Source organism: Artemia franciscana, chromosome 12 (assembly GCF_032884065.1).
Source record: "Artemia franciscana chromosome 12, ASM3288406v1, whole genome shotgun sequence".
NCBI lineage: Eukaryota > Metazoa > Arthropoda > Branchiopoda > Anostraca > Artemiidae > Artemia > Artemia franciscana.
Window position 1 is genome coordinate 8,544,239 of NC_088874.1, and position 27,287 is coordinate 8,571,525.

The 27,287-nt window shown below is 33.8% G+C and overlaps 1 protein-coding gene across 3 annotated transcripts in view; it reads right to left on the reverse strand.

Annotated features, from left to right (window-relative positions):
- LOC136033636 (unconventional myosin-XIX-like) overlaps positions 1–27,287 on the reverse strand; it is a 100,615-nt gene that overhangs the window by 31,094 nt on the left and 42,234 nt on the right. For 2 of the 3 annotated variants that reach the window (XM_065714444.1, XM_065714446.1), the window contains exons 3-8: positions 22,025–22,141; positions 19,570–19,857; positions 17,131–17,492; positions 11,754–11,887; positions 8,196–8,428; positions 1,217–1,411 (exon numbers count right to left, since the gene is read on the reverse strand). In XM_065714444.1, coding sequence (XP_065570516.1) covers positions 1,217–1,411; positions 8,196–8,428; positions 11,754–11,887; positions 17,131–17,492; positions 19,570–19,857; positions 22,025–22,141 — 1,329 coding nt within the window. The remainder of the gene's footprint in view (positions 1–1,216; positions 1,412–8,195; positions 8,429–11,753; positions 11,888–17,130; positions 17,493–19,569; positions 19,858–22,024; positions 22,142–27,287) is intronic. The other variant, XM_065714445.1, reaches the window with a different exon arrangement.

Consider the following 27,287-nt stretch of genomic DNA (forward strand, 5'->3'; position numbering starts at 1 on the left):
ATTTGGATTAAGTAGAGGAGAGTAGGTTTCAATAAAACTTCGATTAGTCCTTGATCCCGATCTAGAAGCTCATGACCATTCTGTATTCATTTGGGACCGTTCGGGATTCAGTCTGTAATTCCCACACTTTTAAGAAGAAGAATTTGTGCCTCAATTGCGCTGCCACTCGATGTGTCCTGATTTATATCCCACTACACTTCCTGCATGAAGGGCCAAGAAACAGAGATGAGCCCCGCCGGTAGGGAGCATAAAGTCCAGTTCCGTATTCTTCAGCTTTTTTTTCATTATTTTTGTTTCATTCCTAATACATGGCTCCTTACTTAAGCAGTCATGCAAATCGTGGGATTGCTCCAAATACGGATTTGTAGAATCATATACAGTTAATTTCACGAATTTGGTATAACCAAATAAAAAAAAAAACTTCATGAACCCCCACTCCCCATGCAAACGTTTAGGTAATTTATTTATCAGCGAGTTACATCGTCAAAAAAGCAGTTCACGTTTTTTAAGAATCCCACAAATGAACAAGTTACTTCATGATTATAATGCTGCACCTTAAATTCGTAATTTCGATCGTATTTAGGCTGTCATTTTTGAGTAGACTTAAACATAAATCGGATTTTATATATTTTTATATTTTAATTTTATATTTTTATATTTTAATTTTCATATTTTAATTATATTTTTATATATTTTAATATTTTATATTTTTATATTTTAATATTTATATTTTATATTTTAATTAATTTTTATATTTTAAATTATATTTAATATATTTTAATCGGATTTTATGTATTTTATATATTGCCGATTTAAATATACATCAGTGATAGGGATTTTAATCCTATCAGCCAGCTTTGTTTCAGTAGGATATTAATATAAATCACTGTGTTTAAAACATAAAAAAATTGAAAAAGATAATTGATCACTTTGTTAAGCAGTCATTTGATTCCTGATCTTATCCTAATATAATTCGTAGAATCATGCCTAGTTAATTATATAAATTAGATATACACAGCGAGGCCGTATCCAAGGGAAGCTCCCGAAATGTTTGTCCAACTCGCAAAAACGTAACGAAAATATATATTAACAAACTCTTGATGTGTTTTTTTGAAGTTTTTTGGCAAACAACTCCCCCAGCACCCAAAAAATCCTGGGTACGGCCTTGATGCACACACTAAAAAGTCTAAAATAACAAGGTTAAAAATACCATTACCTGGTCTGAATTTTTTTCAAGGATCCCCACAGCTGAATAAGTTACTTCACCGGCGTAATGCTGAACCTTAAATTCATAAATATCCTCATATTTAGGCTGTTGCTTTTGACTAGACTCAACCAAGGCCTGCTTGATAGCCTTTTTGATCCGTTCAACCACCAGGGTTTCAGTTGGGTAACGTTTCATCCTGCACTCCTGGAAGATGGATGTATATTATGTAATGTCTATAAATGTTGTGAAATAAGCATGTTCTCAGGAATTTTGTCAGTGAAGGGGGGGACGACAAATAATAAAAAAAAAAGATAATTTGAATAACAAGTGACCAGGAATTAGGGGAAATTTAGATTTTCGAGGGGATGGGGATGACTTGAGCCAACCTATGCGTACCTCCCTTTTACGAACAATTGGGACAGTTGAGTTTCTCAGAGGACAAATTAGCCAGTCTTGCACTTTGAATTCTTTAAGTTTCTTTCTAAGTATTTGCTTAACTCCTAATTTTGCATATTTACAAGAAAGTATATTCAGAATAAGAATTACTAAGCCAAAATTTTGCGTTTAAACAAATTTGACTCGTGCTTTCCTACTGTATTTCAACTTTCAATAAACTTATTCCAAATATTGATGATTTTTCAATATTCTATGATTCTACGAGAAAATTATGTGAACTTTTATAGAATTTTCTAATTGGCTGAAATTACCGCCAGGGAATCCTCGGTATTAGTAAAAAACCTCATTGTGAATGGGACCTAACACAAATTGATTAAAACGTTGACATTTATGCAAAAAAGCAAATTAATTAAATATCGTTTGCATCATTAAATGCCTTCGAAAAAAATAGAGCGTTAAACAATAAACAATTAATATGTTATTTTGTTTAAATGTTGATGTTTTATTTGTATTATTTTAGTTTATCTGCTGAAGACGACCATTGAATATGTGGCTGAAATATCCATAGAATTTATGTTGTTCCACAGTGAAATAAAAAAATCTTCCCAATTGAACCGTTAGTTGTACTCTTAGTTAAATTAACAACAAGATTTAATTGCTTAATCAGTTTCGTTCAAATTATTTGCTTGACTCTTAATTTTCTACATTCACAAGAAAACACCCCGGGAAAAAGAATTATTACGCCAAAGGGATATTCCAATTTCAGCCTTTAGATACAAAAGTTTGTTTAGAACTAATTTGACAAGTTCTTAGCAACTGTACTAAAATTTCTCATTAATCTATTCAAAATATTAATTAGCTAAAGACCAATTCAAAATGAGATTTTTCTAATACCGAGATTTAGCTAGCACCAACTTGAGCTAATCAAATTTTTAATGTTTTTCAAATTTTCAAATTTTTTAATTTAACTTTCCGGTCGGCCTAAATTACCACTCGGTAACCCTTGGTATTAATCATTTTACTAATATCATATTTATTTAGCACATGTTTTTGAATACAGTACATGTCAGGTTACGAATAGTCTGTTGGTTGGATACAACACAAACGATAGTACCTTTTGCGTACCCAAGCAATCCTTTTTTAAACACGCCATCTATGTTCAAGTCAAGTTCCATTTATTTCCATAAAATAACAAAAACAATACCCAGATAATCGTTTAGTGATAGCATTTATGATACTATCATTTTTTCTTCCTTAAGCCTCGTCTTCATTGACATCATTCTTCCTGCCAGCAGCATTTTCGAAGCCGGACCATTTTTAGGGAACCGGCTACGATTGGACAGCAAATATGATTGAACTACCATCGGAAAATTTAGAAGGATATGATTGGCTTTCAAATCAAAGCCGGTACTGCTGCTGGCAGGGTGGATGATGTAAATTAGGACGAGGCCTTAGACTTCTAAGGATTGTAGTGCCATCTATATTCTATATATCATTAATTACGCCAGGTGCCACTAACAAACACTAAAACAAGAACAAATATAAATTATACTTAATGAGAAGCCAAGATAGTACAGCATAAAGGTTATTGTTGATAAAGAAAAACTTACAAGAGAAAATAAAAAAAAACCTCGAAGATTCGGAAATAAATAATATTGCATAAGGCAAATAATAGCAAAAGAACACGATTGATAATTTGACCTATATTGATGGTCTATCGTCTGCGAAAAAATTGAAGAAAAGAGAAAAAATAAGATGAATTTTTTTTAGAAATACGGAAGAAAAAGACTTAAAAAGCATATGCTTAATTAATTAATTTAACTTAATTTGTCCAACTTAATTAATTAAAAATAATTGATTAAACCCAAAATATTTATTTTTAAATTCTATAAATCAATTTGCCTGAACATTTTTACCCCCCTTTAGAATCCGTCATTTCGTAGCTAGAATATTTTAAATGCTACTAACAATTAGAAGAACAAATATCGATAGAAAATAGAAAACACTAAATGAATATTAAAAACGAATTAAACCCACGAAAGTCCAAAAGTCCAAGAAATCAAATAAATAATTAATATTTCGTTTTCGGCTATAGTAGGGCACCATCAATGACTTTTTGATTTTTTGTTTTGTCTTTTTCTTTATATTATATATATATAATGAAAATACAGGAGGAACAAAGTGAATATTTCGGGAGGACAACCGCCTCCCTCCCTCAAAACAAGCAGAGTAGTTGGAAGAAAACTCAAAAATGTGGACGAGAAAACTCGGATAAAAACACAAAACCAAACGACAAGGAAAGCCAAGAGAAATCATAAACAAAAAAAATCCAATAAAAGAAATGACAAAGAAATAAAATCCTCCCCCTCCAAAAAAATATTGTTACATACAAAAAAATAACAACAAAATGTTCATAAACAAATTTTTGATACGTTTTCTACAGTTTCTTTTTGCCCGACATGCCCGGAATACTACAACAATATTCGTAGATACTGGTGAGCGGCTCGCTATTGGAATTAGGTAATTGGCTTTACAATTTTGCTATTTTGGATTTTATTTGCTTGTCATTTTTGTTGGTTTTCTACGTTATTTGGTTTTCATATTTTTAGTTCTTTCAGTTTTTGTTTTGATCCTTTTTTGTGTTGACTTTCCGCGTTGTTTGGTTTTCTCCGAGTAATCCTATCCATATTTTTGACGTTTTTTTTTAATATCATTCATAAAAACCGAAGAAGGAGGGGGTTGTCCTCGCAAAATATTCACTTTGTTCGTCCACTATTTTGTTGACCTTGAAAAATCCATTTTTAATCTTCATCTCTTCAAATTTGCTTTTAAAATAAACTAAAAAGTTTAGCTAGGGCCATGTTGATCAGGGAGCTTACAAACTGGACCGGACTGTGACTTGCAATGACCCAATATTAACTACATTGATTGATCACAAATAGATCAATCATCACGCCGTTATCTACTCTGTTATCAAAAATCAAAAAGTAATAAGTTCATTAGTCTCGCTAGGGGTAGTAGCATTTCAATGAGCTCTAAAATGACGAATTATTTTACACAATTCATATTATATCACATTTACCTTAACTTATATTATAGAGTTAATTTATAATTAATATCTCTATAATATTTTATAATGATGTTTCTTATATGAATTTGATATTAATTATCTACATTTCTTAATATTTATCACATTTATTAATGTCATATTTATATATTATGTTAATTTTATATCAGTTTTATATTTATTATATTAGATATTTATTTATTTTTAATCAAATAGCATGAATTTGTGTCACCGAGTTAAACATTAACGTTCTCCTTCAACTTTTTTAGCGTTGAAACGCTAAAAAAGTTTCAACTCAAAGCGTTTCAACGCTTTTTTCAACGTTCTCTTTCGAAAAGAAAAATTACAATAAGAATTAACAGTGAATATTTTGGCAAAAAACCTATTTACAATAAAAATTACTATTTATATTATTTGGTTTGTAGTGTCATATTTTAATATAATTAAATCGTTAAGCTTTTGATATAAAACCTCTTTGGGGTTTTACTATAAAACGGTAATGTTTACAACTGTGATATTATAACTTAAGTTTGGGACATACCATGCAGCTGTAAATTGTATGTAGCCTAATCCCAAGAGTTGGGCTTTGGAGTGTAGCCCAATCCCAAGGATTAGGCTAAATAACGTGTTTTATCAGAAGATTTTTACTTCTTTGAATAAAGGTTTTTGACCCGATACAAACCTGGGTTGATTGACCTTATTATAATCTAAAGTTTGTCTTTACTTGGATCATGATATTAAATCATCAAAACTGGTATTTTTATTTTCATTATTACTACTACTAATATTAACACGTCACTGTAGTACCAAGGCGCCTCAGGCCAACGTAGCTACGAACGCTCTTCCTCAATCCCAATCCACACAAAATCTCCCTCTTTATACCCTCAAGTTCCATTTCCCTTAAATCTTTCCTTACAACATCATCTCACCCCATTCGGGTAGGACCTGCTTTTCGTTTGGCCCTAGACAGCTGGCCGACAAGGACGATCTTTGGCAATCTGTTGTCCTTCATCCGCAGAATGTGTCCTAGCCATCTCAAGCTTTCTCTCATTACAGCCCTAGAAAGTGGGACTGAACTAAATTTTTCGCACAACTACTGTTTGAGATACGGTGAGTCAGGCAGGTAACCGAAACAATCCACTGACAATAAGAATGAAAACTACATAAACGTAAATAATTTCCAAGCTGAGGGGGAGTATAGGCTAGAGAGTACAAGTCGATTGCCCCCCCTGGATTCACTCTTGCTAGAATAAGAAAATCCAAATTGGATCATATTTTCTTTTATTTATAACCACTATACGCTGTCTTAGTTGTCCAAACAAGTGTACAAACAAGATTCAAAAAAAAAAGTTTTTTAAGTTTTCTCAACCAAGAAAAGAAAGGCTAATGTTTTTAATTTGTACATACCTTTTTATAACTGCTGATATAGTCTAATATTTGGTTAATGCATTAGTGTTTACTTGGTACGCTGTTCGTATTAAAAATTACTAAAAAAAAACATTTTTATCAGATTTATGAAAGTCATTTTACAATATCAGCATAGTCTGTAGTTTATTTTATCGATATCAAAACGCAATTAGTTGAATTTTATTAGCTTAATTAAAAAAGAACAAGAAACTGTTAGAGCATCCTTCCTTTAAAATCAGTTCCTATCACGAAATATTTTTGAATAGGTTCAGTGTGTTTATAAAATTATGTGTTTTATATAATAGCTTCAATTTAATTATTATATTGATCATTTTGTGTAAATTCGGCTCTGCCAAAGCTTGTGATACATGTTTGGAAATAGATATTATCTTCTCTACTTTTTTAGGATCAGTGGGATTGAACTAAATTTTTCTTACAGCTAAATGTTTGAGATACGGTCAGTCGAGTCACCAAAACAATCCATAGGCAATTTCTATTGATGTGCATTAAGGAAGGAGTTGAGTGTCAATTTAGTTGAAGTGGGGTACATAATGTTTTAGTTTTGTCTTGTTTCGTGTTTTCAAAACCCTTCTGAGGTTAATGTATTTTTTTTCCGTGGATTTGTTTGATAATCCCTCTTCCATTTCGTGTCATGGGATTTGGAAGGGCAGCGGGTATGTTAAGTCTTTGTAAGTAGTTGATATTAAATAATAAAAAATTGTTTTAAAAGCAAGCTATGATTAAAAAAGACTATGATTAAAATTGAGTTATAAAAAAGCGGCATCATTTTCGTGTATGAGAGTTCAATAGGAAACACTATAGTAACAAAATAATGTCCCTGCAACATGCAGAAAAAGTATATTATGAGTTTTCTACGCCACTCCCGCTTTGATTCATGTCTCATCCACAGTATCCGTTTTGTTTTCAATAGTTTTTGCATGAGCTCGTTATTGAAGTACTTCCACAATGAGTATTCGAAAATAACCTGACAAATAATTTCACAAACAAACAATTTCAACTATACCCCCCCCCCCCCAAAGAGGCTGTTTTGGGGAGAGGACAGAGGGGGCACTTGCACAAGGCATAGAAATTTTCGAGGCGCAAAGTTTCAAATAAATAATCTAACCGTTATAATCATTTTGTATTTTTTTTTATTTTATTTGTTTTTAGTTTAAATAAAGTAGAGAATGCAGTTGGCAAAAAGTATAAGGAAATTGAAAGCGAAAATTTCATTTTTCCCATATCTTCATCACCATTCCTTGAAAATAAAAGTAAGTAGACTGAATATAATTAATTTAAGCAGATTTAAATAAATGGAAAATTTGGTTGATAAATCAGAATTATGTTAAAATTTGGCCTGAAAATTTTTGGGAGAAAGGGGAGAGGGGGGAATTGGAAAACAAGGATTTCGTCTCGGCCACAAAAGAGGACAGGAGCCCCCCCCCCATTATGGTTTTTACACAGCCTAGCTTGACATATTACAAAAAACATTTTAAAACTATAGAATCTTTAAAACAAGTATTTGCGAACTTTCATTGATGAAGAAATAGATGAAGTTTAATATTTGTAAATATTTAAAATCCGCGAACACGGGAAAAATTAACTATAGATAATAGTACTGCACCAAACAGAATAAAAATAGCGTGATTTAAAGTGGAATCGACCCGGAAAATATTTTAATATAACTTTTCTGCATAGATAAATAGATAGATCGGTTTATTTCAAATGCCCTGAGGTCATACACAAAAAAAAATGTATAAAAAAAGAAAATCACCACAAAAGAAATTAGAAAGCACACAAAAACGGAATGCAAAGCAGAAAAAACTAATCTATAGACAAAATAACTTAAACACATATTATAAAGTAAGAATTTTGTTATGTTATTCCGTCAGAAGAGACCGCAGCCCAAGGGCATATCCAGGATTTTTCTCGAGGGTTTTTTCGTTTGGGTGGAGGAAGGGGTTAACAAAAATTCTTAGCAAAACACTTCAAAAGTAGAGTAAATGCGTTTTTGCTACTTTTACAGGTCAGACAAAAATTTCAGGAGATTCAAATTCAGTACCCCCTCCCCTTGGATACGACCTTCTCACAGCCAAAAATCTTCCTTAAACAGCCTACCTCATTTAACACACCAAAGACTGAAGAAGGACCATCCAATATATTAATAACAGCATCATTATTCATGGTCCCAGTATCAATTATTTCAACACCTTCATCCATGAGGCTTAGCTTCTGGAATTTTAAGAAGTTTTGCAGAAAGAAAAACTGAAGTCGTTCATTGGCATAGTTGATGCATAATTGCTCTAAGCTGTTTTTGAATAACGATTCAAACCCATAGACATCCAGAATACCTGTTATAAATCGAACGAATATCAAAAAAATTCTGAACTGTTTTTTTTAGATTAAAAAACAAAAAAAAAACGACAAAACTACACACAAAACTAGACACAACACAAAACTTAACACTCTTCACTCTTTCACTTGTTTGGAGTATAAAAACCCCTTAAACATTCACAGAAAGTGAAAAAAATCCTTTGCTTGTATAGCTCCTGATCACAGCAACCCCTCCTACCAATAATTTATTCCATTTACCGACATTCTTAAGAAACCCTGCTTTAATCCAGCAAATAATTAAGCAACTTTTCCTATCTTTTTTATGGGGAACTTGAGAGCGAATGAAATTCACTTCAATTATACTTCAAAATCATACAACCGGAGACAAATTTCTCTAAGGTCTTTATGGAAAACACATTCGCCAACTTTTTTAAAGATTCAGGAAAATTATTCTGAACATTCGGCGCAATGTGACGTATTGAAATTAAAAATCTGGTTCGAACAGCTTGAGGTATCCTTACATTATTCGCAGATCGAGTGGGATTGTTGTGTACTTCATCACCAGAAATAAACAAATTTAGGAAATACTTAGGCAACACACGGTCAAAATTTTCCAAGACCCATTAATCTAGTTTTCAGTATGCTAGTGAAAAGTTTTTCACATACATTTTCTTTAGAATTTATTAGGACAAAGTGTCATAAAAAAGATGAAAAAAAAGAAGAACATAATTGTTGACTTGTTGACATAATTGTAGACTTACCCCTATATAAAAAAAAGGAAAAAATATGTGTAGTTGAATAATGTGTCGTCATTTTTCTTTTTTATTTAGGCAAGTAATCTTATGTTTAGGGAATCTTTGGCCCGGACAAGGCGAGGTATTTATTTTCGAAAAAAATTCGATTACGGACCCAAATAATCCGAGCTGGCATTTCCGAGTCCGAAGTAAGAAAAAAAATCCCATCTAGAAAGACTAAAAAATAGCAATAGTAAAAAATGCAGGTCAATAAACTAAAAAGAAGATAAAATAATCGGGCATCAAAACCTTAAAGTGGTTTCAAACAAAAATTCGTTTAAACTGGCTAAAGAATACATATGATAGCCATATCAATATGTATCATATGATAGTTCTATGATTACCATATGATAACAATATGGAGTGAATCATTAGTTTAATAAATTAAACTAATAAATTAAATAAATTAAATTAAACTAAATAAGGGGTCATGTGATAAAATGGTCGATAAAGAAAGGTCATAGTAAGTCAAACACATCAAAAACCAGTAAAACTGGTGGAAATTGAAAAAAAATTAAGTCAATAAACACGACAAAAGGAGAAAAAACGAAGAAACAATAAAATATTTACATAAATAGCAATAATTTTATATAATAATTTTATATTATAAAATTACGTAGCATGACATAAAATTAAATAGCATAATATAATACCATATAATTTTATAAAATAGAATAAAAATATTTATATAAATAATAATAATAATAAATAAATAATAAAATATGTATTCAAATAATAAAAAGTAGGGAACCTTTGGTTTCTTTTATTAAATTTTCGTTAGTTTAGAGAATAAAGTTTTTTTTCCATATAAGGATATATGAAAAGCAAAAGGGGACAAGATAGGTACTACTACTAACAACTCACTGCAGTACCAAGCCGCCTGAGGTCAACACAGCTGCACATGCTCCCCTCCACCCAATCCATTCAAAGATTCACCCTTTTTCTCCTCCTAAGGAGGTCCAGTTTCCCTTAAATCCTTCTTTACAGCCTCTTCTCACCTATTCGCAGACGACCTACTTTCCAGCTAGCCATAAATGAATGGCCAAAAGAACGGTCTTAAGCAATCTATCACCCTTCATCCACAGAGTGTGTCCTAGTCCTCTCTACCTTTCCTTCGTTATAGCCCAAGAACTACATTTTTCGCACAGCTATTTGGAGTAAGTGAGTCAAATGATTACACAATATTATGCATAGACAATTCGTCTGGAAATCATGTGACAAATCCTCCCCCGTCTTCCAAGGCGCACATGTTTCAGAACCATAATTGACAAGTGTCATCATTGTAGCTTCCAATACTCTAATCTTGAATCGCAGAATTATTTTTCTATTCTTCTAAACTTTTAAACACCTTGGGCCATGGCTATTCTAAAACACCTTCTTTCCACCCACCCTCTCTTTTAATAATACTACCCAGGCAAATCAAGCTATCTATTTAGCCGGTTTCGTACAAAACAGGATGGACTGAGCCAATGGCGCTGACAAATATTTCGTTCAAATCATGGCTATCTTCCCAAAGCTTCTATGAGGCACATATTTCTCTGGAAATGCAACAAGTGAACAAAGGCTCAAAATATTTGGCCAATGAGTAATCGATGAATTCGCGTTCAATTCCTTTGCTTTACTTCTAAATCTAAATTCCTGATTAAAAAGAATGCTATTGAAAAAGGGTTATTAGGTCAGAGTTTTCTAATTTTATTTGGAAAAGTGTGGTGGCGGTAGAAAGATGGGTTTAGTAAGATGTTTTTGTGACCATTTCAGAGCAATGTGCATGGAATGAAAGAGCACATCTCGCGCTTTTTTTCAAAAATGAATTAAGTAAGCGAGAAAGATCTCTATGGATTTTAATAAACTAGTTACATTTGCAGGATTTGAGGGGTAGTCTAATTATTTACCCACAACCCTCAAAGTATTTACCACAAATGATTCAGTTACAATTAACTGAAAAAAAAAGAAGTATAAGCTTCGTGTATATGAAAAAGAAGTGGTGAGGAACGAATATTATTTTAAGCTTACTTTTTATTTTTGTGGCAGGGGGAGGGGACTGGGGATATTAATACTTATGTAATTTATCTTGTGGTGTGTATTATTGAATTTTGCGTTGTATGAATTTGCTTACTCGTTCTTACCGCGCACGTAAATGTGATAATCGCATTTAGAAGGATTTAAACCTAATCAGAAGGGTTGTTATAGAGGGTTATAAAAGAGATAAAATCAAAATAAAAAAGGGGGGAGGGCACTAGATCTTCTTGAGTATTTAGACTACTTATAAAAGAGGCACCGATTTCTAATTGGTCAAAAATGAAGATGCCTAGGCATTACTGTCCAGGTACGCTATTGCCCCAAAAAAGTCCACATGGACTTTACTAAAGTCCATGTGGTGTAATTACTTTTAATCACAGCTTTCCTAGGAGAAATTAATTAATGCAGTGAGAAATAAGAAAAAACAGCAACTGAGTATTGGAATGATCTTAGTACAAACAGAAAACAATTACCGGAAAAATAGTTACATAAAACAATTACTGATAAGATAGTTCCAGAAAATAATTACCAATAAAACTGTCTCCGGTCACGCCACTTAATTTCTTGTTCAGCTGATCAATTAGCCAACAAAAAAGTGTTGAATATATGAGTCTCATCAGGCAGTCCCGTCTACTTATGCACTCTGCCTCTGTTTCGCAAGGACTAAAACCAAAAGCACAAAATTAATGATTTGTTTTGACGAAAATAAATTCGCCATAAAAACAGACGAGGGTGATACAATAAAATAAGTAAGAAAAAGAAGACATAAAAGAAAAAGACACAAAAAAACTAAATAAAAGGTAAACTAGTACTTGACATGGACGCAAATATTGTTTTGATTTAGTTGAACATCCCCCTCAACATGCCCTAAAAGTCTCATCTTATTACCTATTCTTATTACCATACCCTTCTGATAACCTGGAGACGTTCGTAGTGTCCTTTGAATCAGTTCAATATCCTCCCGACATCGCCTTAAATTTTTAACTTAACACCCTTAGCTGTTCCTGAGGAAGGCCTTTTGCAGATAAACCCTTTTGAAAACCTGGATACACATAGTATCTCTTGATTTAGTTCAATATCCACCACAAAATTTCCTGAAATTTTCAACTTAATACCCTTAGAAGGTCTTCAGAGATTGCAGATACACCTATTTGACAATCTGGATGCAGATAGTGTTATTTGACTCAGTCCAAAATCCCCTTAAAGTTTTTTGAAAGTTTTAACTTAATATCTATGGCAGTTCCTCAGATATTGTAGATACACCCTTTTTATAATCTGTTGCAAAAGGGCTTATTTGACAACCTAGAAGAAACCTAGTGTATTTTGATCTAGTTCAAATCACCCTCATAAATCCCTGGAAGTTTTTTGCTGAATACGCTTAGTTGTTTCTCATCTATTGCAGATATACCCTCTGACACCTTGGAGATATATAGTGTTTTATATTCTCCTAAATTTTTAGTTAAACAATCCAGTTCTACATTCCCTTCAATATTTCTTTAAAATATGAACTTAATACCCTTAGCCGTTTCTGAGTTATTACAAATACGCTCTTTTGACAACCTTCAGAGGTATATTCAGAGGTGTTTCCAGAGGTGTATTTACTGGATCAGTTTACCCGTGGATAATCGACCCGTGTCACAATAGACATATGTACTCATGCGTCGTGACGCATGTAATCTTTCCAAACATATATCCTTGTAGATATATAGAGTTTGAAGTGGCAGAGAATTAAAACATCATCCAAAAGTATTGAGGGCACATAGATCTACCCAAACACGACTGGCTTCTGTTTCGAACCTTCAAGACATAATGGTCAAGACACACAGGGTAAAAAGATTATAGTTCCAAGGTTGATTATGTTTCACAACCCCCACCTCCTTTGTCCAGAAACCTCATCTGATCCCCTCCCCACCACAGGTATATCTTTAAATCTTTCATTCTAAATTTCTATTAACATGAGCATGTCAACAAAAAAAGGAAAATAAATAAGATAAAGTTCTAGAAAACTTTTATTTGCAAAAATTCAAAGTAGCGAGATCTACTTTAAAACACTATATTGATAATAAAAATAAATAAAAAAAAGTGTCAAGAGTTTATCTTAATAAAAACAGGTTGTATAATTTCTTTCAGGAAATATAAGTTTGTTAATTGTTTTGTTCGGGAAGTATAATTTCGATCAGGAAATATAGAAATTTCACCCTTTTGTGTGGGAACAATGTTTACGCAGCTGAAAAAGAAATTGTTGAAAACTTTGAAAACTTTTTTTTGCAAAAATTCAAAGTAGCGAGATCTACTTTAAAGCACTATATTGATAATAAAAATAAATAAAAAAAAGTGTCAGGAGTTTATCTTAATAAAGACAGGTTGTATAATTTCTTTCAGGAAATATAAGTTCGTTAATAATTTTGTTCGGGAAGTATAATTTCGTTCAGGAAATATAGAAATTTCACCCCTTTGTGGGAACAATGTTTACGCAGCTGAAAAAGAAATATTTTTTCGCATAATGTGAAAAAAATAAAGAATGCAAAAATAAAAAGAACAAATGATTCCTATTTAGCAACTTCCAATCTTTAACTAAAATCTGGGTCTCTTTTGTTGATCGGTTGTTGAAAATGTAAGTAAAAGGAATTCAGATGACGTTGACTAAACCATCCTCATCAGTAGACACTACTGCTACTGGCTTCCTTGCACCTAGGCAAGTAACTCTATTTAGTTTACATTGCTGTTATAGCAACTACTAGTCATTCTACTACTAAAAACTCACTACAGCAACAAGTCTCACGAGATCAAAACAATTGCAAACGCTCTTCCTCCATCCCAACCTTTTCAGAGCTTCTCTCTTTACACCCTCCCAAGAAGCTCTAATTTCCTTTAAATCCTTTCTTACGATCTCTTCTCACTCCATTCAGGGACGGTCTCCTATTAGGTATGACCTGCTTTCCGTCTGGTCATAGAAGGTTGGCAGAGAAGAATGATCTTTGGCAACTTGTCATCCTTCATCCAAAAAATATGTCTTAGGCATCCCAACCTTTCTCTTATTATAGCTCTATAAAGCGGAATAAAACTCTATTTTTCGTAAAGCCTACTGATTGAAATATGGTCAGTCAGACGGACATCCAAATGGTATTGGGTATAACACATCTAGGCAAGTAATGCTATGTACTTTATATTGCTGTTATAACAACTACTAGTAATTCTACTATTAACAACCCACTACAGCAACAAGTCTCCAGAGGTCGACACAATTGCAAACGCTTTTCCTCCATCCCAGTCTTTTCAAAGCTTCTCTATTCGGTTGTTGTTGAACTAAAAATTTAGGCGAATGTAAACACTGTGTATGTCCAGGTTGTCAGAGGGTATATCTGCAATAGGTAAGGAACAGCTAAGCGTATTGGGTATAACACCCAAATGGTGTAACACCTCTAGAATACCCCTAGCAAGTTCTCTTCCGTCTTCCAAAGCGCCCACGTTCCAGAACCATATTTAACCACTATCATCACTATAGCTTCGAACATTCTAATCTTGGTTTTCAGACTTATCTTCCTTTTCTTTAAAACCTTTTCAAGTATGAAAAACATTCTGGGTGCTGACTATTCTATTTTTAGTACCTTCACTGCAACCTTTTACTAGTAATACTTCGCAGGTAAGTGAAGCTATCCACTTGATTGATATTCTCGTTACTCGACATCACCTCTACACCATCATTTATTCCTAGTCTAAGCAACTTTGTCTTCTTAACATTAATTTTCAACAGCTTACAAATGCAGTTGCGGATAAAAATAATGTATCATAGACCTTATTTTGCACCACCTGGCACCTCATGGTTGGTAGTCTTTTAACCATTTTATTGCAAGGCTGTATATATCTATCGAGCCTTAGCTTGAAGGAGCCAACTGATGCCTTGATCAAATGATTCCCCTAGGGAGGAGGGTCCAGATAGAAATCCAGCGCCAAACATTCTTTCCCTTAGGGAAACACTGACGGATAAATGTAACACAAAATAGCAGTCCTCTTTCGGAAAACACTTATCAAATCAGTTGCGCGGGAAATTTACTTTCAACCAATTCTATCAACCAAATGAGCCTAATAGAGGCTCAAAAACCAGATAAGTATTATCTTCAAACAATTTTTCTTTGCGACATTTTACCTCTTGGAAATCACAGACAAAATATATAGGATCATAAAACTTTCACCCCACGCCCCAAGGCCGAAAATAAGAACCAACTTTAACCCCACGAGGGTTTGTGTGTTTTTCTTACCAAAAGGGTGAAAACGATAAAAAGGTAAAAATAAATTGAATTAATCGAATTGCAATATTTGAGGTTACAAGACCAAATTAACCTGGTCTCGCAAGTGAACTTTCAATAAACATGATTTCAATTAACTAAGCAGTAATTAAACTATATTTTATATATGTCACTTTGTGTGGTGCAGTGGAATGGTCAATTATATAAAAGAGAAGACACATGAACAGCGTTGCCAACACGGCAGAACTGTACCATTTTGGTAGAGTTGCATTTGGACGCTTCATGGTAGAGTCCAAAACTTCTTGTGCATTTTGGTAGGTTTGGTTTTTATTTACCGGATCGAGTTTGATTTTTTTCAAGTTTTCAAAACTTCTAAAATCACCTCTTAGGAATTTAAGCAAAAGAAATGGATTTTTTTTTTCCCAAACAAAAAAGTGACACAAAGAGAAATCACCGCTATTTTCAAATTAACTCGAATTTCAACACACGCAAAACAACACTCAAAATTTGTTCCTGAGACAGGGTGAGATTGTAACTGAAAAAGAACGTTTTTTGCATCTCAGTTTACTCAGTATTTCGATTTTTCAATATCTCATTATTTCAGTATTTTAGACTGTGGAATAAAACCAGACTTGGAAAACCACAATTATGGTACAAAGAATCTTTTGGTTACAAATTTGGTCAGATAACCAGTACAATTTATCTCAAAGCGTTGGCAACACTGCACCCCAGACTAGATACTTTAACAAGAAGCTTGTAACACGTTCCACCTTTATTTGAGATCGATTCCCAAGTCAAGTTTCATCTCAAAAACTCAGCTGCTGGCTCTTTAAAAAAAGAAGCTTCCTTTAAAACAGACAAATAAATAAGTTAAATGTTTGACAAGTGGTATATTAGGCCTGCGGCCGCATACAGACTGATAATGAGGCCTGCAGCTCGTTATCAGCGGCCTGGGGCAAAAAAAAACACTTTGAAAAAAAATCAACAGATCCATTTCAAACGAAAGCTAACGGGCTATTCCACAAAAAAAAGAAACACAAAAAAAAACAAAAGTATTTTTCCATTTTTTAAACAAAAATGGGTTTTCTTTAAATCTTTATCTTTTACAACTGTTATATCATTTTGTAAAATTTGTCGTTAGCACCAAGTCAAATTTACTATTTACATTTTACATTTATACTATTACATTTACTATTACTATATATACTATTATATTATTACTATATTTATTACTATATTTATTTTTATATTTATTATTTTAAAAATAATATATTTATTATTTTTTATATTTATTACTATATATACTATTACTATTTACATTTACAATTTTACAAATTTACATTATTTTTTTTCTTTTATTAATTCAGAATAAGTTAAAGAAATATACTGGATATAATATTCTAAAACAAAAATAAAGGAAAAACTGGCAAATATTCAGGATCAACATTGATCGGAGGGCATTAGCACAAAATAAATAGTAAATGGTCTATTAAGCTTAAAGTATTTTTATTTTTAAGGCAGAAAAACTTAAAACAAACTTTGATTTCCAATTGACTATAGCGGAGAAACAAAAAGATTTACAAGTTTTAAACCTTCTTTTATAGCCTAGCTGTCAAGAAAAAATATTTAGTCCAAAGCTCAAATTGTGTGTCTACTTGCCTAAATATCACTCCAGCCCGTTTATCAAGCGTCCCAGCAGATATTTTTCTAACAGTCAAACAATTTGCAAGGCTTGCAGCATCAACACCAGCTAATTTGCAAACAGTCACCCATTCTTCCTCGTCCTCCTTTACATTCCAAATTTCATTGAGAGAAAAACCCACGTTTCCTAAATTTAAGAGGATTGCCAAAATTCCAAGCACACTTTTAAAATCAGAATCACTAAAGCCCAATTCAAAGAAGGCTTGACGAGTCTCATAAAAGTTTTGGGCGTCATCTTCAGTAGGCTCAGAAGAAATTATTTTAAAAGACCTATTTAAGCAGAGAGACTCTTTTTCAGACTGAGAGAGGCCAGAGACAACCTGAAAAAGACAGGGTCATAGTAAATAAAAAGAAAAAGAATAATACAAATAAGTAAAAATAAAAAGTAACACACGTATAATTATGGAGAAGAACATTGGAAAATTCAATTAGATAGATTCTATTGAATGTCGTCAATTACGCCGAATATTGTTCATAATTATGTCCGATGTCAGGGGATGATCTACAGCGCTTTTTGTACTGCATTTGGTAGAGTTGAAGGATCTAAGGGATACAAGATTGAGATAAGGCATAGATGATGGAAATATTGAAGAGCAATTGCCAAACTGGTATTCGAGGTGTTCAGAAGTATATTCACTTGGCAATGTGCCAAAGACGGATTTTCTAGGAGAACGGAGGATCGCTAGGATAATGAAGATCAATTCTATATATAATGAGGTGGAGTTATTATTTTGTTGTGATTTTTTTCAGGTCTCGTTTTTTGTTTGTTTTGTTATCTTCTTCGGTATTTTAATCAGTCTTTGGTTTTTGATCTTGTACTTTCTTTTCATTATAAGTGGTGGTGACAGTCTATGGTTATCACTGCTCAAAAGCCATTGGCCAAATTTGCAGAAAAAATTAAAGCGACACTCGTGAAAGGAGGGTGGTTTCAATATGAATTATGCTGATTCACAGCCTGTATAAGCGTTGTACAGAATTACTTTGGCAGCTCTTTTCCGCAATGTCTCAAGTTGGTTACTTAGATAACCTTGCTATTGTCTTGAGGCCCTCACACAGGACAGGCGTATTCTGGAGTTGGCCAAGGTTCGTGTTCGCTTTGTCTTTACTTTGTTTCAACCACACCTATGTGACTGATTCACTGGAATATATCACAGCACATGTTTTTTTCAATGCCGTTGAAAATTTTATTCTTCAATTGATGGATTGGTGGGCAACGATCTCGACAACATTGATGGATTTTGAAAGTTCAGCAGCAAGTGAGAGAGCTGCTGGCTCTGGTTTACTGAGGAGCTGGCAAAAGATCGCAACGGATGGGAGAAAACCATACGAAGTCTTCTAGATGCCAGGGGAGGCACCTGCGTCTGGTCCTGCAGCAACTATAACTAAGTTAGTAAGTAATCTGAAAAATATAATGTGATGCAAAAAAGGCTTTATAGTGGGCAATACTAGTTTCCCCTGAGAGTGGAAACGAGACCTGTCAAATAGTTTTGGGACAGTCAGAAGTAAGTCGTTTTCCCAAAGGCAAGCCACCACATCCCATTATAGACACTACTTACGGACAGTAGTTTTCATTAATAGGTGACAAATCTTATATTAGTAGTTTTGTCAGCATTCCCTCTTTTGTCTCTCGAGTAGTGTAAGGGGACTTAGAATCCTGGCCTGGGGAAGGGGGAGAGGCTTTTTTATTGTCAATATATTTATATTCTTCAACAATAAGAAATCTCCCCTTAGATTTGCCAAATCGTTGTACCTAAAAAGGAAAGTCCCAATCCAGCGCCCAAAATACCACACAGTGGGCAAATTGGTAGCTATTTGGAAAATTAAGATCCCTTCAATTCGTTAGAAGTGTTTGACGGTTAGCTCGCACCTGAATCCAAATTCCCATATATTTAATTGGCAAATTTAACTTGAAATAATATTCCTTTCCAAAACTCCCTTTCACACTTCTATAGAAAAATAAACTGGTCGGATCGAAGGCCGTATTCAGGAAAGGGGTTTTGCGGTTCGAACCCCCCCCCCCCCCGCCCGACCAAAATGTTTGTCTCACTCGTAGAAATGTAATAAAAATGCATAACACATTCTTGATGCGTTTTCAATTTTTATTTTTTTTGCTTTACTTTTAGGAGGAACAGGACAAAGAGCAATTCTGCCCAGTACCAATGGACGACAGGATGGAGAACTGCCTCGCTAGGAACTTTCTCTTACCACGATTCTCTCTCTCTCTCTCTCTCTCTCTCTCTCTCTCTCTCTCTCTCTCTCTCTCTCTCTCTCTCTCTCTCTCTCTCTCTCTCTCTCTCTCTCTCTCTCTCTCTCTCTCTCTCTCTCTCTCTCTCTTTATCCTAAGGTTTAATTGCACTACTTATCTACATGGCCCTGTAATAATGACACAAAATATACCTGGTAAAATATATGAAAATTTCTTTCTCCGGTTGCTTGAGACGACACCCTTGTCTGTTCTAACAGGTACGACTTTATCTGGCCAGTTGCCAACTTTCCCTTGGAATAATTTAGTTGCATTAGTTTGCCAAAACGACTACTATTGGAATTTCTTATGGTTTTTGCGTTCCCAAATGACTCCAATATTGGGTTGGTTGAGCAAATTCGGTCTTCCAAAGTATGAATCTCCTTCTCACTGAACGATTCGATGGTTGCCAAATATTGAAGTAGGTGTCTCGCGGAGTAGGTCTAAAGAACAATAAAAAACAAAAGAAAAGAGACTAAATAAGAATTTATCAAATCAGAATAAATTCGATGAAACCGTTTTGGTGCGTAACTAGGATTAAATTTCGGGTTGATCCAGCTTATATTAGATGGGGCTCGGGTTTGAATAATGGATAGCAAGGTGTACATATTTGTTTTCAAAAATATATTTTTTATATGCAATCTCTATGATTTTAAGGGGCCTTAACACCACGAAAAATATTTTACAGACATTTGAAATAGAAGAAGCTGATGTAATTTCAAATTTAAATATAAAAATTAAACAACGAATAAACAAATGGAAAACAGAGAAAATTGCAAGAACTTGAGATTCCAGACATAATGGGAAGGGGGGTAAAGGTTGTATACGGGGGAAGGGGTTTGAACCCCCCAGAAGTGTTAATTCAACTCGTAAAAACGTAACAAACATGAATATAAACCAATTTTGATGCGTTAAAAAAAAAAAAATTGTACCCCCCCCACCTCCAAAAAAATCCTGGATATGACATTGGATAAAAAATTTAATTATTTCATTTGCATTTAATTAAGCTTATGAAAATATAAGCTCAAGAAAACAAGTCTTCGGAATGATGACAATAATTTGCAGTACGAAAACAGTAACTAGCAAAAGGATCGATATGCTGTGAAAATTATCGATAATTTATCATTGTTAGTTGACTACTGAAGGTTAATAAACAATAAATTTACATCAAGATGTGATTTTTAAACCCTTTATGCTCACCAATTTACTACAAATGAAAAAGCTCATTATTCCTAAAACTATTTTATTGCTTATCAAACGTTAAAAATAATTTTGAATCATAAAATTTTTAATTCGTTTTGAGCAATAGATGTTTCTATGAGCACCCACCACCATACGATAAACTCAGAGCAAGCAAACCTTCAAATGAGGTTGACATTAAAATATGAGGTTAAAACCAAAGAGAATGGGTAGAGGAAACTGACAATAGTGTTGACAAAAAATCAACGCCATCTAGCCTTTGGCGACACTTGTATTATTTTTGTAATAATTATTCTGTCGGGGACTGAGATAAGACACTTATTACTACAGTAATTTTACTAACTATACAAATTAAATTAATTAATTTTGTTATTAGACCAAAAAAATACCAAGTATCGCCAAACGCTAGATGGCGGTGAGGTTTAATTCCAGTCCCCACTCTGACAAGTTACTCACAGTCTTTGGTTGAAATATCGTAGCAAAACGAATACTTTCAAAGAAGCCTCTTCCATTCCTCGCAACCCCTTAGAAACACTCGAAAAAATAGACTAAATTTCATTAAGGGCGCTTTTTCTAATTGAAAGCCTTTCCCCAATCTAACCAGGAGTTATATTACCCTAATCGAAATTTTAATTCAGGAAACACCTGTGCTCGATTCAAGAAGATTAGCCCTATTTTAACAGAATTTTAGCATAACCCCAGGTGCCAAATGCCTGCATTAACTTTTGCAAAAACTGTTGCAAAAGGAAAATGCTACTACTTTAAGATAAGATACAAGGTGAGGTAATCTTAAAATCAAACCTTACTGAAACATTACTGCAATTGAATTCAAAATCTTAATATTTATTTTCAAAATGAACCATGACACATCATTTTTTTTTTAATTAAAATTTTTGAAAAAAAAACAAAAACATCAGCGTTCGATACCGAGGCGAATTTAAGATCGAACTTCAATATTAATAATGCGGATTGCAGTACTATCTATCTCCAATTCGTATAGAGATAAGTCAAAAGTAAACCGACTTCGGGATAGCAAAATGAATCCAAAACGAAGTTTTTTCGAAATACCAAGGACCATGTATATCTTAAAAAACAAGGAAACACTTTTAACGGAAAAGATGTGATTATTTAAGTTTCAACTTCACCAATTATAAAATATCGATTTTACTTTCACTATCGTTGGTATTTTAAATTATTTATTAGTGATCAGTTTATATATATTAGTCTCATATAATTAGTAATAAATTAATTAGTATAATTAGTTTATCATAATTAGGTAATTACTAAATTGGACAAAATAGATAATAATAATATTGGTCTTTTCTAATAATTTTCACGTTAAAGGATTTGTGGTCTAAACACGCCGAAAAAAAAGAACTGGTAAATAGCAGATAAGGCACAGCAATTTACCTTTCCAGCCCCGCTGTCGCCATTGACGATAATGGCTTGGTTTTTATTATTCCATCTCATGCACTTCAACGCCTTCTGTGCAATTCTATAGATATGTGGATCTGGAGATGAGCATTTCTGGGGAAAAAATTATTCATTGATTAATCACTGAATTAATCAATTAATAAGACATTAATCATCTTAAACTGTAAAACAAATATTTGTTTTTTCTCAGATATTCTAAAATCACTCCACACAATTGGATATTTTCTTTAGTTGGACTTTAGATTCCATTTTGGGGGAGGAAATGAGAGGAATAAAACATTCTTTCGTCCTATAATTTAGTTTGGCCATAAAAGCACCAACACTTTTCTGAACAACTTGAAACTCATATTCGTAAGTCTCGGAGTCAAGCTAACCAGTATGTGCTGAAAAACCAAAAAAAAAAAAAAATCGTTGTTTACCCAAAACTGTTTCAACTTTTTACCAATCAACAAGGAATCGTGATAAGTTTTTGACTTTTTTTTTATCATCTCAGATTAAAATCTATATATATAAAAATAAGTTGTCTGTGTGAGTGTGTGTCGAGTGACGTCATGTTTGTGTGTCGACTGACGTCATGTTTGTCGACTGACGAAATTACAGACCGGGACATCGTGACACAAATGACGACCGGGACACCGGGACATCTATCTATCTATCTATATATATAAAAATAAGTTGTCTGTGTGTCTGTGTGTCGAGTGACGTCATGTCTAAGAAAATCGTTCAGACAAATTTTAATTGTAAGAAGATCGTGGACGGAAAAATGTTTAATTGTAAAATGACTGAAGAACCTACAATGGCAACAGCCGAGGAAGCTGCTCAAAGAATCTATGCCAAAAAACTTGCGCCATCAACAAAGCTCAAGGGCAATCATTAGAATCAAGAGGTATAACTAAAAAATACTAAAAAAAAAGGTAAAAAACTAAAAAAAAAGACCAATTCAAAAACGAATGTATATACAGACCGGGACACAAATGACGACCGGGACACCGGGACACAGGGAATATAAATGACGACCGGGACACTCGAAGAGAGATTACAGACTGGGACACCGGGACACAAATGACGACCGGGACACAGGGAATATAAATGACGGCCGGGACGCAGGGACACAACTACAACGGGGACGCCGGGGGGAACAGGGGGATATATAAATGACGACGGCGACACAGGGAATGTTCGATTAGCAATCACCATCAACAAAGCTCAAGGGCAATCATTAGAATCATGAGGTATAGATCTGAATACGGATTGTTTTTCCCATGGACAATTATATGTTGCATGTTCAAGAGTCGGTAAACCTGACAATCTATTTATATGCACAGACAATGGGACAGCGAAGAATGTTGTATATTCGCAAGTTTTACGTAGTTAAAAACATATATATATATATATATATATATATATATATATATATATATATATATATATATATATATTTATATATATATATATATATATATATATATATATATATATATATATATATATATATATATATATATATATATATATATATATTCACAGATGGGACACAGGGAGACAACTACAATGGCGCGTAACTAATATGGCGCGTAACGACTTACGCGCGCGGGGGGGGGGCTTGGGGGGCGCCACCGACTAGGTGTTGGGGTGGCACGAAGCGCCACCCCAACAGCTAGTACTCGATAATTCTTGAGGTCCGAGGACGAGAACATAAATTTCATACCTCCAATTGCCTTGAAGTTCACCAGTTTCTGCGCCAGCTACATGATACAAGAACATCTGAGTTTTTTTCGGATGGTTGGAAGCTTATAGGGTATGAAGATAGGGACAAGAAACAAAAATATTTAGAAAAAAAAGGGTTGTATTGATCCAAGATGGCTTCAAAAGATTTCTGGCGTCCATTTTAAAAGTTTTGTTTAGCCATCACCATTTTAGTGTCAAATAGAATTAAACGTTGTATTTAATCAAATAGAATAAAAAGAAAAAGTTTAGACAAAAAAGTACAAATTTAAAATAGTAAATTGATATATTTACTTTACAAATTTTATTTAATTCATAAATTTATCTAAGTACAAGTCTAGAATTGGGGCTGTTGAGTAGAGAACTTTTACTTCATAATACGCAAAATATTCGTAGTTAATACATTTCAACTGTAGCTACACCATACTTTACTCCTATCCCTCCTAATGTGCAAATATATAGCCCAAATTTCGGCGGAAATAATATATTTCCCGTGACTTTTTCCATGCGTCACTCGTGTTTCAACCCATTTACCCTTAAATTGAATCAACTGTGACGAAATCAAAAACCGGAAATTACATAGGAAATATATTATTTGTGCTATATATTTGCACATTAGGGGGGTTGGGGATAAAGTAAATTGGAGCTGTAGTCAGAGTGTGTAAACTGCAATTATTCTGCATATTATGAAGTAAGAATTGTTTTTTTTTTAGCGTGTTTGCTTCTCAAAAGCCCCAATTTTAGACTTAAACCTCTATTTATATCATTACAATGATACTATAAATTATATATACAATTTATTTTACAAATTTATGTGTTTATATTATTATAAATTAATTTTTATTTATTTTATACATTCATAACTTAATTGTTCATTCTTTTGCAGCCTTGACTGGTATCGAGAATTGATTTGAAGAGAGGGGGGTCACAATTTGGATTGCTTTTTATTTGTAATCATCGATTTGAATTTTGATTTTATTTTTGTATAGTGTTGATGATGTTCTAACAAATAAGAACACATTGATGGCTCTACGAATTATTTTCATTAAACTACAAATGAAATTTTGGTCTTTAGAGGGTCTAGTAGAGGAACTTTTGCTTGTTCTAAATTTGGCTAAATTATCAATTTTCATTTTTATTCATTTAAGATTTCATCTATTCATCCCTGGTCTTCGGTTTATATTGAACGTGATTATTCATTCTAATTTCTATTCAGCTTAGTTTTCATTTATTCATTCAACGCAATATTGGTTTAATGGGAGTTTGAATTATGAAGCAGTTATTTTTGCTCGTTTTCTGTTTTTTAACTATCTAAACATTTTAATATGAAAAGTCATTTTTACGATTAAATGATCCTCCCATTCTTTTACACAAGTTACAAATCAACTCCCAAGACTACTGCTACTACTACCAACAACTCACTGGAGCACCAAACCGACAGAATTCAACACGGCTCTGGATGATCCTCTTTCATCACGATTTATTGAAAGCTTCCCTCTTTACACCCTTCCAAGAAGTTCCAATTTCCTTTGAATCATTTCTTCGACGTCTATATAATCCCTCTTAAGCATATTACCTCCGATTCATTAAATATTCATGACCGCAAATACTATGCTACAATGAGGAGGCAGCCCATAATAGATATTCTAACTGGGAAGAGGGTTTTCAGCCCAGGTAAGCCAACAAACAACAAAGGAAATCCAGAAAAATCATCTATTAACCAGAATCAAGTGCAACTGTCATTTACTAGGCTATAATTCTTTCCAGTTATGGTTCTGATTAGTCAAACTTGAGGAAGGTCAACCCTGACAACACTACGTAGCCACGAAGGCAGGTCTTCACTTCCAGGAATAGGGATGGAAGAAGGAGCTTAAGACAGAGCAGAGACCCCAAACCATCTCATAACACCGGAACACCTTCAACTTTTTCTACCAAGTCTATCCTTGTCAGGTAGAAGATGTGGTGAGATAGTACAAATATACTATTTTCATAAAATAGAGCTTACGTTGTGTCTTTCAATTTACCTGACGCCTTAATCGTGTATACATTCTAAATTGTATAGAGGCTCGTGGTGCCAAGCTTTTAGGCAGATTTAGCAACCCTTCCATTAAAGAATTTTTCCAATGTTCATAAACAAAATAAGATGTAGGGGAGTGGCTTTTTTTATTATTTAAAGCTAAAATACAAAAGAGGTACTTTTCAAATCTTAGGAGAATCCTCCTTCCCCATTTCTGCCCCTGCCTAATGGCCTCTCCAGCACTCTAGAATTTTACCTCAAACCCCGAAACCATTCTCGATATATGGCAGATATTCTATTTTGATAACCGGGGTGCATATATTGTTGTTTTATATACCCTGCTACTTAACAGTAAACACTCCAAGTCCCATAGGAGCTTATAGAGACACAATTTTCGATAGACCGAAAACAAAACAAAACTAATTCCTCCATCCCCTCCCACTAAAAAAAATTAGGTTCCGGTTAGCACCCCCACCCCCTTCAGCAGACCCTGAAAGTTCCAACTTGAATTCTGAGCCATTCCCGAGATATTGTTTGTAACGCATTTTAAAAATTCAGGTGCGCACAACGACATCAAGTTTACTTCGATACTACTGCTACTACTAACAACTCACCGCAGCACCAAGCCGTCTGATGCCAACACAGCTACCCACGCTTCTTCTCCATCCCAATCTATTTAAAGCCTCCCTCTCTACACTCTCCCAGAAAATTCTCATTTCCTTTAAATCTTTCTTTACGACATCCTCCCACCCCATACGAGGACGACCTGTTTTCCATTTAGCCCTAGACGGTTGGCCGAAAAGGAAAATCGTCGGAAATGTGTCACCCTACATCCCCAGAACTTGCCCAAGCCATCTCTACCTTCCTTTCATTATAGCCCTAGAAAGCAGGATTAAACCACATTTTTTGTACAGCCTACTGTTTGAAATACGGTCAGTGAGCCGGGTACCCAGAACAATGCGTAGGCAATTTCTCTGGAAAATATCTAGCAAATTTCCATCTGCTTTTCGGAGCGCCCATGCTTCAGAGCCATATTTGACCACTGTCATAACTGTACCTTCCAATATTCTAATCAGGCTTTGCAGACTTATCGTCCTATTCTTCCAAACTTGTTTTAGCTGTGAAAAAACACCCTGAGCCTTGGCTATTCTATCTTTAACATCTTCACTACTCCCACCGTGTTTACTAATAATACTAAGGTAAGTGAAGCTGCCTACCTGATCAATATTTTCGTTACCTAAAGTCCCCTTTTCATTTTCCCTGATTCCTAGCCTTAGTGACTTAGTCTGGATAACATCAATTTTCAAACCTATTCCAGCATCCTGAACACGCAAAACCTATAAAAATTCATTCATTTTGCATTTTGAAAAAGTTCATTCATTTAATCAGAATCCCATGCAAATGCTGTGTCATTTACTAAGCTATAGTTTCCTCGATGGGCACGATTCCTCAAGTGGGAATAGAGTAGACCGCAAGGTCCCTAGTCTTGCAGGTATC